The sequence below is a fragment of the Pygocentrus nattereri genome, chromosome 17 (assembly GCF_015220715.1).
Source record: "Pygocentrus nattereri isolate fPygNat1 chromosome 17, fPygNat1.pri, whole genome shotgun sequence".
Taxonomy (NCBI): domain Eukaryota; kingdom Metazoa; phylum Chordata; class Actinopteri; order Characiformes; family Serrasalmidae; genus Pygocentrus; species Pygocentrus nattereri.
The window spans coordinates 13,739,077-13,749,742 of NC_051227.1; the positions used below are offsets into that span (position 1 = coordinate 13,739,077).

Sequence of the window (10,666 nt, forward strand, 5' to 3'; positions counted from 1 at the left end):
TGAAACACAAACTGCTGGGCAACGAGAGCTACACTGAACGTATATTAACTTTGTTGTAGTGATAATAAAGTAATTAAATATGGAAACTTTCCAAATAAAACCACAACGATAAGACACGAATGTCAGGTTTATTTACAGAAAAATCTAACGGGCTACTGAAACTCCTGAAAACCATCCTGAAGACTATTTGAACCATTAGTAATAAAACTTGATGGTTTTGTTTCCTAACAGGAATTGGCTTGAAGGTTGCTGTTACAGGCTATTAGCAAACGATCAGATGTTTGTGGAAAACACCTGATTAAATGATTTGAATCCTTCACACTGTGATATCAACCCATTAGGAAAACACAGAACACTATACACAAACTACAGAAAGCCACCAGGAACCAAGACACCTTTAATGGGTTCTGTGGGGTTTTTTTTCCCCCAACATTTAAATGTAACTCTCGCCATGTTATGGGCGGAAAATGGATGAAGTGATAATATCGCTAAGCAGAAGGAGCCAAAGGTTACCGTGCCATTGGGCTGCGTTATATCTATGATATAATGACTTTGTAAAACACGTACTGTAGGAAGGTCAGTGTTAATGTTTCACATGTTCAGTGTGCACATTTTGTATGTATCAAACAGTGAAAATTCAATAAAAGAAACGTTTCAAATGCATATAGTGGATGGATTTTATATATATCTTGATCCAGAAGTACTGAAGCTGGCTTGTGATCAGTCAGGATAACTATAACCTATTCATAAGTGTCGTTATTTCATTTATAGTACTTCAAAATCTACCATTTCCATGATAATACTAACTAAAAAAAATCAACTTTTTTGAACAGAAGATACAGAGGAAACAGAAGAGGCCACAATTTATGGAACAACAGAAGAAACAGGTAAGCTGAGAGATGTTATTTATCAAAGACCTGCTGGTTAATTCTGAGACTTGTAAGAAACATTACCCATGTTTACATGCAGCCTAATAATCCAATTAATAGCTCAATCGGATTAGAATATGTCCATGTAAACACTTTAATCAGAATAGTCTAGTCTGATTGAGGCCATTCCTAATACAGTTTCTATCCGACTGATCGAGGTGGGTAATCCTGTAAATAATCTGCTAAATAGAAGAATAATATCCGTGTAAATGCCTGAATCCGATTACATTCCCTATCGGAAAGTTTAAGTCTGTTCTGCATATGCGTCGCGTCATAGTGAGAGTTTACAGAAAGTGGTCTGCAGACGCGACAAAGTTTATGCTCTGATCTTTAAAACACGCCGGTGGGACGGACGTCCAGAGTCTGATGTAATTTTAAAGCAATTAAAAACACAAGCACTGCTCACTGCTGCTCATCTCACTCTGCTTGGACTTACGTGATGCTGGTTGTCATGGTAACTACACTATGCTACACTAAGTGGTTATCCACGCATGCGCATCATGTTTCGATCAGATTACTTGTAATAAGCATGTAAACAAATGTTTTCCATCATTTCTTAGAGTGAGAATATAAACACCTCTGTCTTAATCTGTAATCAGAATGTATTTAATCAGATTTAATCAAAAATCTTTACATGTAAACACAGCCATTGTGTCAGTTGTGCTTGGATTAATTTCTTTCTGCTGTTTGAACCTTTCTCTCAAACTACAGAGGCAGAGGAGACAGAAACACCAAGTCAGTTTGAAGGTGCGAAACTGTTTCAGTAACATTTCCAGTTTTTACGCATTTAAACTGATGTTGGTCTCTGACACGCAGTGAACTTTGTGATGTTACAGATGAGCTAGCTGCTGAGGAGGAGCAGCCGGAAGAAGTTGTTACAGGTTGGGCAGTCAATCAGTTTTGTATTTTTAACTGCTTGAAAGCTTTGCTTGGGGGTATTTATACAGATATTCACACCACAGTTATACACAGGCTTGTGTAGGTGCTGGTGCATATGGAAAAGGTGCGCTAGACTCGGCTCTCTGGCCACATTGCTGATGTACAATGATTATTCGACCACATGCATCAATCATGCCATGTTTGATAGTTAATAGTCTTAATGGAATAATCTAGCTATGTTCTTCTGTCTACTCACTGATAGTCTTCTACATAAAATTTTAAATGAAAAAGATCAGTGTTTACTGCTCAGTCAGGCAGAACATTATGACCTTTGTTTCTACGCTCATTGTCCAGTTTATCAGCTCCACTTACTGTATAGCTGCACTTTGTAGTTCTACAGTTACAGACTGTAGTCCATCTGTTTCTCTGATACTTCACCCTGTTCTTCAGTGGTCAGGACCCCCATGGACCCTCACAGAGCAGGTACTATTTGGATGGTGGATCATTCTCAGCATTGCAGTAACACTGACGTCGTGGTGGTGTGTTAGTGTGTGATGTGCTGGTCTGAGTGGATCAGACACAACAGTGCTGCTGGAGTTTTTAAACACTGCGTCCACTCACTGTCCACTCTATTAGACACTCCTACCTTGTCGGTCCACCTTGTAGATGTAAAGTCAGAGACGACAGCTCATCTGCTGCTGCACAGTTTGTGTTGGTCATCCTCTAGTCCTTCATCAGTGGTCACAGGACGCTGCCCACAGGACACTGTTGGCTGGATATTTTTGGTTCTCAGTCCAGCAGCGATACTGAGGTGTTTAAAAACTCCAGGATCACTGCTGTGTCTGATCCACTCAGACCAGCACAACACACACTAACACACCATCACCATGTCAGTTTTACTGCAGTGCTGAGAATGATCCACCACCCAAATAGTACCTGCTCTGTGAGGGTCCATGGGGGGTCCTGACCATAAAATATAAAACAAATGAAATGGACAGTGAGAAACAAGGAGGTGGTCAGAACGTTATGTCTGATTGGTGTATAAGTATTGTTAAGATGGTCAGCTGTGGCCGTCCCTAATTTGTTTTACAGTGATATGCAAATATTTAGGCGCCCCGATACTCAAAGTGCAAGTTTTGATTTTCTGAGTAAACAGAAGTTAATGCTTCCTCTACAGGGAGCGCTTCCCTTCACATTTTAATCTACATATTTATTGTTTATTGGCTGAACCGAACATATTGGAAAAATCGGAATTGAACATAAAATGCGGCAAAAGTTAGGACACACTGGATATTTTAAGTATTATTATTATTATTATTATTATTATTATTATTATTATTATTATTATTATTATTTCAGTTCCACATGTTAAACTCGGCAAATAAACAAATTTTGCAGAAAATGTCATTTGTGTAAACTTATTTTCACATTAGCAAAACATGATTTAACCAGGCGTGTTCAGACTTTTGCTCACAACTGTATGTCAGGTTTTCTTTCTGTGTAGGAAGCATCTTTTCCTTCATGTGCCATCCTAGTAAATTTAGATTTGTGGCAGTGTGTTGTGACCAGTGCTTGAAATTACTTGGACCATTTGAGAGTCAACAGAAGTAAATATTTTTTTCCTCTTTGGCCTGGTAATAAAACGGGATGAGTCAATATACAATCAATGTTTAACCGTCTCTGTGTGTTAACCAGATTCATCACTGCTTCACAGGGACACGGTTTACGTTCCCTTTTTTTGAAGCCTGAACTTTGTACATCTTTCATTCAGTCTAATAGATTAGATAGCCACTGCCCTGAGCCTACATTCATGTTTGCTGAGCATGGTCACATGATTGTGTGATAGTTTCCCCAGGATACATTAACCCTGCCTTATATAGCGCCAAAAAGGGTTCTTCAGCTGTTACAAACTTTCTCATAACAGTAGCAGTAGAGGTGAGTAATCCAGGTCCAAAATGCAAAAACCCACCCCAGGATTTTGTTCCAGCTGCTTGATCTCTCTAATTTGCTCAAAGCAGCAGCAAAGGTATTCAGGCAGTTGGAACAAAATCCTGGGGAGGGTTTTTACTTTTTGGACCCATCTCTAAGTAGCAGAACCCATTTGGTGCTATATAGAACAGTTTCCATAAAGGACCACGTGCAACACTTGTGAAGGACCACGTCCACCAACTTAAAGGACCACAACCTCTTTGGAGAACCATCTTTTAGCAGTGTTACCCTGGACTAAATTCTACTGTCAGTGCTTACTCAAAATCCTGTATGCAGTCAAAAGTCACAGGACACAGTTTTATTTTATTTTTAATTTTATTATCTATTTAATATTTATTTATCTCTGGGGTCATCTCAAACAAATTGTGTATGCTGAGAAAATCCGCAACAACCACCACCTTCAGCACCACAGCGTGGAGGCTTGTGACAGCATAAAAATAACATAAAACGGTGTCCAGGGACTTTTGACCCCACCTTGTAGTATAATCACGTATAGTGAGCAGCTGCTTGTCGATTGTACACGGACTCTGCGATTTTCTGTCAAAGAAATTCATTCCTTGCTCTCACAGTGCCGTGTTTGTAGACTCTAACTGTTCCAGCAGATACGTGGACACAGAGGAACATCACTGCCCTCTTGTGGCTTCAGAAATACAACATGACGGTTCTAACATCTGATGCTTCAAAATGGCAGGCGATGGTCCAGGAGCCCATGTTTATCGGCCTTTGTGCAGATTGCACTAGTAAAAATAATGGTTCCTCAGGGGTTCTTTTAATAAAGAAAATGGTTCTATATCAAACCCTAAACACTCAAAGAACGCTTTGCATTTCTACGCATTATTAAATGTCCCCGTGACCCTGAGCGAGAAGCAGCTTAGAAAATGTGTATGTTATTAAATGGTTCTTCAAATTGATCTAGATGGTTCGATACACAGCCTTTTTGAAAATGGTTCTATATAGCACCAAAAAGTAGTGTTCCGTGTTTACGATGTCAAGCTTGTAACCCTTTTTGTAAAGCTTTTTGACATTGTGTAGAACCTTTTTGAAAAAGGTTCTATATAAAACCATCTACAGCATGTTCTCCATTATTCTGAAGAGCCTTTTCATGATGCAGAGAACCCTGTAATCATGCAGAGGGCTCTTTGAGTGTTCATTGTTCAGTGTACAACCATTTCCTTTGCTGAAGAACCCTTGAAGAACCATTTTTTTTTTTCATTAGCTCAACAGTGTTTCTTCTGTGTGTGCTGGATTCCTAATATCAACAAATTAGTAACTTTACAGGAGAAGGAAACCTTTTATGTTAATGTATGAGATTTAAGTCATTTTTGTACCACTTGTCAGTCCATTCATCACAAAATATTCACAATATAAAATGCTATGCAAAGAAAAGTAAAGGCCGACACAAACGGAGGTAGAACGTTTTGTCACAGCGGTGGTACACACACTCAAAGGGACTAAACTGTCACTGGGTCCGTTGCCATCTGGTCTCCAGGGTGGTTCCCTCAAGGCTCCATCTCAGTACCTTTAGTCAGGGAACATAACTGAACCATAATCCACTGAAATGATGTGTTCTAAGCTGTACTGACTCCACACACCCCGCCTCGCCTCCAGGCTTTTATTCTACTGTTCTGTTTTAAAACATTCAGTTATAAAAAGGTACAAATACCAACTTTTCACCTGGAGAAACTGATTTAAGCTTCACAATCAGACCTTAAACCCACTGCAGAACCTTTACACTGTTTGTAGCCTGATGAACGAGAAATGTTCCTGAACAGAACCTTCATTACTAACAGTCTAGCCACTGTGCTAGACTGTTAGTAATGAAGGTTCTGTTCAGGAAGAGGTGAGTCTGTTTGTGATGCAGCTTGTAACTTAAAGATCTGAGCTGTGTCTAATGATCTCGTTGTGTTTTACAGAAACGTAAAGTTGCGAGGCTGCGTGTCCCGAGGCAGAGAGGAGCAGCCATGTGGCATTCCACTATGAGCGAGCAGCTGAGCGTTCCCACCACGGAGTAACAGAGGACAAAACTAGCATCCTGTTTTTTTTTGTTTTTGTTTTTTTTTTGTTTTTTTTTTTAAAGGGGTTTTGTTTTTGTTTGTTCCATTTAGACACTCAGATATTGAAATGATAGTGTGGTTTCTTGTGTATATGTTAAGTAATTTTTTTTTTATGCTTTTAAATTTTCTCTTTGTTTTTTTGGATTTTTGCTGTCATTTTTTCTTCCCTTCCGAACATCTTAACTGCAATTCCCAGTTGTTTCTTTTCTCCTTTCTTCCTTTAAAGTAGATGTGATGGTAGCAGTTTTCCGCCACGCAGAGTGGTTTGGCTTCGGAGACTAGCTTTTCCTTTCCTGTGTATACAAGCAGAGGTACATGTTGCTTTGTAAGTTTGATCTTCACATTGTGTCGTATCTGATTTGTGAATTCATCGGTGTGTCTCCCTGTTGAGTTGTCTGTTAGAATATGAAGCGAAATGTGAAGGTACTATGCAAAGCTGCACTGATCTTTGACAGTGGTCTCACTAAGTGTAGTATTACCGTTATGTATTGAAGTGACTCTTCTAATGTTGCATATCAAAGGCGAATTTATGCTGGCAGGTTAACTAAGACGATTTTCAGGCTGTGGTGCGAGTGCGTACGCGAGTGTTGATGCAAGTGCGCGTGTGAAAGTATAACCTTTTGCGAAACAATCCTATGAGCCATGTTTTTCCGAATCGTTCCGTGACGCTTAATTCTTTTATTCTTAAGTATTGTTTGTTAGCCTTTAATACCTCCTTCGGTCCTGTTAATCCTGACACTGCATACATTTTGCACAGAGCTCGATTAGAGGACGGTGTGTTACATTTCATATTCCACTTATTTTACGAATGTCGGGTCATTCGCGAGCACCAGTTTGTGTTGCCTTCTGATTAAATTCTTCGGAGAGATTCTTCTGTTGACTACGCCACTGCACTTTGACTTACAAAGAGCACATCAAGTACCTCTTTTGATATTGATGCTTTTACTAGCGATTTGACTCAAGCTAGGCATCACTGTTTCAGACGGACACTCCAGCTGCTGCGTTTGTGTACGAGGGTCTGCAAGACAGTAAGCCTGAGGGTCTTCCCAAATAGAACCACTTGGTGGGAAAACTGTTTCAGAAGAGAAACTAATGGACTAAAACCTACATCTTTGCATATGTGAAGTTGTTTGTATGTCATTCATTTGGATATCTAAATGATTTGGACAGTGTACTGATTACAGTAGGTCATATACACAGTCTGAAGGCAGTTGCACACCGAATGCGGAGTGAAAAACGTGACATGAAAATGCGGAATATTTGGATGCTTTTTCCCCACATCATTACACACTCTACATGGTGAGATTTTTAAAATTGTAATTTTGCCATGTTTTTTTATATATCGCTGCTGTCTGAACAAAATCTTGTGTCTCCAAAATGGTAACTTTACAGGAGAAGGAAAAAAAACGACTTTACTTTTAATGTGGAACCAACATTTTTTACAGGTCATTTTGGGCTGTTTCTGTTGATCCAGTGTGTGAAGGGCAACAGGCATTTTCAACCTATGTCAAAAACTGAAAAATGTCAAAAAATGGAGATACGAGGTATGTTCTGACAGTATGCATCAGAAAGGGTTCTTTGCTCCTCATAAAACAAACTCTGACAGTGTGCAAATGTTTTCTACTCTGAAAAAGCAAGAGGACAATGAAGAGCTTCTCCATTCAGGAGCTGAAACTGCACAAGATCTTTCAGCCACAGCTGGGATCTCAGCTTTGAGCTGATTTTAGAGCTCCACACTTACACGAAGCACAAACCAAATGGGCCAAATGTCTTTTAAGTGCAAATAAGATCCAATTCTTTGCTCCCAGCAGGACAGACAAACGGTGACACTGGCCTGCTGTCCATTCTGGAAAAGTATAAATAGCTTGAAGAGCTGCACCACTTCATTTAGAAACTGAAACATTGAGCTCTTCCACATTTAACTCTGTTTTGTAGCTCAGATTGAGCTGCTGTTTGGAGATTCTGATCCTTTTAACTTTTCTAAAAAGGTCTATTTGCGGCTGTCATCTTGGTTGTCGTCATGCCAACACTAGAGGCGGCTGTGATTGGTCAGCGAGTTGTTGTCGTAGGCAAAAGTTTCCAAAAATTGAACAGCGGTTGGATTAAAGCATGTCTTTTTGCTGAAAAAGCCTGTTTGGTGTGTAAGATATGGTCACATTTCAAATTTATTTGCTGTTGTCCAATAAATCACACTTGTTCAGTGTGTAAAGGCCTAAAAGGCCTAAAGACTAAGAAAGACAAAGTTGTAGTTAATCCATTAGAGAATATGGTCAGATGCATTTGGTCGCTCTAAAATCTTAGCAGGGCCTCAGTGGTCCGTGTTTACTCTTAATAATATTGTTGCTGTCATTATAATCATGGTTAGTTTCATGATGCGGTTACACAAACAATAATGTAACAAGTCCTCTTTTAAAGAAAAGTCAGTTTCAGTTTTGGCTCCTTAACCGTGTCACTGTGGATTCATCCTTTTTCTCTCCCTCCTCTCTCCTTTCTCTCTGTTCTGTAGTGTTATACTGCGTGTACACTGCTGTCGTAAGGGGCCTGCCAGAATAAATAATTTCCAAACGGATAGAAGAGTTTGCAATATAGTTTTTAGGAACTATTTTTGTTTTTCTATAACACTCGAGGGTCTTTTCTACTCAACACTTTTGCAGTCAATGTGAATTTTTAAAGTGGTATTAACTTGCGTAATACAAATTTTATGATTAGATTTTTTTTTGTTCTGTTTTAAGATTTTAAAAGGACTTTCTAAGCAGACGTTTGTAATTGAAGAAACAAAAGTGTTACCTTTTCAAAGCCATAAGTGAACAGTGGGATTCAGCAGCTTGCTAAGGATGATATTTCAAGGGAACGTGTGGCATCGCACAACCAGCAATAAATCTATCTGCAGGGGGGTTTATCTTATTGCAGTCCACTAACCAGGAGTTTACCCCAGTGGCTTTTATTTTTTTTGTTGAATTAATAGGTTTACATGATTATCCTGCTGTATAGGCTAACACATTTTAAGTTATTGCAATTTTAGGGACTTTTGGGTGATGTCACAATTCTGTAAACAACTGTAAATTTTCTGATTGAGTGCTGCAATAAAGTTTTGGGACAAAAAGAGAAAAAAAAAGCTTTCCTTTCATTCATGCCCGGAGTTTTCATCCGAAGATTTTCCACCAGGCAGCTCGTTTTCTCTTCTGAACACGCAAAACAGCCCCCAAGAGTCATTTACACATTTCCAAAAGTATTCACTCACCTGTCCAAATCACTGAATTCAGGTCCAGTCACTTCCCTGGCCACAGGTGTATAAATCCAAGCCCCTAGTCCTGCAGACTGCTTCTACAGACATTAGTGAAAGAATGGGTCGCTCTCAGGAGCTCAGTGAATTCCAGCGTGGTACTGTAATCAGACGACACCTGTGGAACAAGTCCAGTCATGAAATTTCCTCACTACTAAATATTCCACAGTCAACTGTCAGTGGGATTATAACAAAGTGAAAAAGAGGGAAGAGAGGGAAAAGAGAGATAGAAAGAAAAAGGGGAGAGAGAAAGAGAAAGAAGAAGGGGATAGAGGGAAGAGAGAGAAAAAGGGGATAGAGGGAGAGAGAGAAAAGGGATAGAGGGAAGAGAAAGGGAAAAGACAAAGAAAAAGGGGAGGGAGAAAGGGAAAAGAGAAAGAAAGAGGGGAGAGGGAGAAGAGAAAGGGAAGAGAGAAAGAAAAGGGATAGAGGGAAGAGAGAGACAAAGAAAAAAGGAAAGAAAGAGGGAAAAGAGAAATGGAAAATAGAGAAAGAAAGAAAAGGGGGATAGAGAGAAGAGAGAAAGAAAAAGGGGAGAGGGAGAAGACAGAAGGAGGGAAAAGAGAAAGGCAAAAGAGAGAAAGGGGATAGAGGGAAGAGAGAAAGAAAAGGGATAGAGGGAGAGAGAGAGAGAGAGCATCTGTGTGAACAGTAATCTGGGAAGTTGCTGTGCAGCATTTTAAATTCTAGATTCCTGAACTTCCTTATGGAGCACAGTGTCCTGAGTAGAAGTCAAATTGGATTTTTACCAAATTTCTGCACCACCGATCATATTTACACCCTACACACCCTAATTGATAAATACACCGTCTAAAATAAAACCAAAACCTCTGCATGTTTTATTGATCTCAAAAAGGCTTTTGATTCCATTTGGCACCAAGGACTATTCTACAAACCTATAGAAAGTGGTGTAGGGGGTAAAACGTATGATCTAATTAAATTAATGTATACAGGAAATAAATGCAGCATAAAAATTGGCAATAAACAAACAAATTCCATCTCCCAGGAGCGCGGAGTGAGACAGGGCTGCTGTTTAAGCCCAACTCTATTTAATATATACATTAATGAACTGGCGAAGATATTAGAGGAGTCCACAGCTCCCGGTCTCACTCTGCACGACTCGGAGATGAAATTCCTGCTCTATGCAGATGACCTGGTTCTGCTGTCCCCCACAGGACAGGGCCTACAGCAGAACCTGGACCTGCTAGAGCAGCGCTGCCAGACCTGGGCCCTGGCAGTAAACCTGAAAAAGACTAATACAATGATATTTCAGAAAGGATCCAGATCTCAGGGAAAACAACACACATTTAGGTCAGGTATGAATAATATTCAACACTCAAATAGTTACAATTATTTAGGTTTAAACATCACTTCTTCTGGAAATGGTAACTTGACAGTGAATGAACTGAGAGGTAAAGCTCGCAGGAATTTCTATGCCATAAAACAACATTCCTGTAGAAATTCCAATCAGAATTTGGCTAAAATTATTTGAATCAGTAATTGAACCAATAGCACTTTATGGCAGTGAAGTG

The 10,666-nt window shown here is 39.5% G+C and overlaps 1 protein-coding gene across 4 annotated transcripts in view; it reads left to right on the top strand.

Annotated features, from left to right (window-relative positions):
- The window catches only part of LOC108432484 (aspartyl/asparaginyl beta-hydroxylase-like), a 33,748-nt gene extending 27,791 nt beyond the window's left edge, over positions 1-5,957 (top strand). For 3 of the 4 annotated variants that reach the window (XM_017706329.2, XM_017706327.2, XM_017706330.2), the window contains 4 exons: positions 834-887; positions 1,641-1,676; positions 1,766-1,810; positions 5,711-5,957. In XM_017706329.2, coding sequence (XP_017561818.2) covers positions 834-887; positions 1,641-1,676; positions 1,766-1,810; positions 5,711-5,718 — 143 coding nt within the window. In that variant the 3' untranslated portion in view covers positions 5,719-5,957. The remainder of the gene's footprint in view (positions 1-833; positions 888-1,640; positions 1,677-1,765; positions 1,811-5,710) is intronic. The other variant, XM_017706331.2, reaches the window with a different exon arrangement.
- The last annotated feature ends 4,709 nt before the right edge of the window (positions 5,958-10,666 follow it).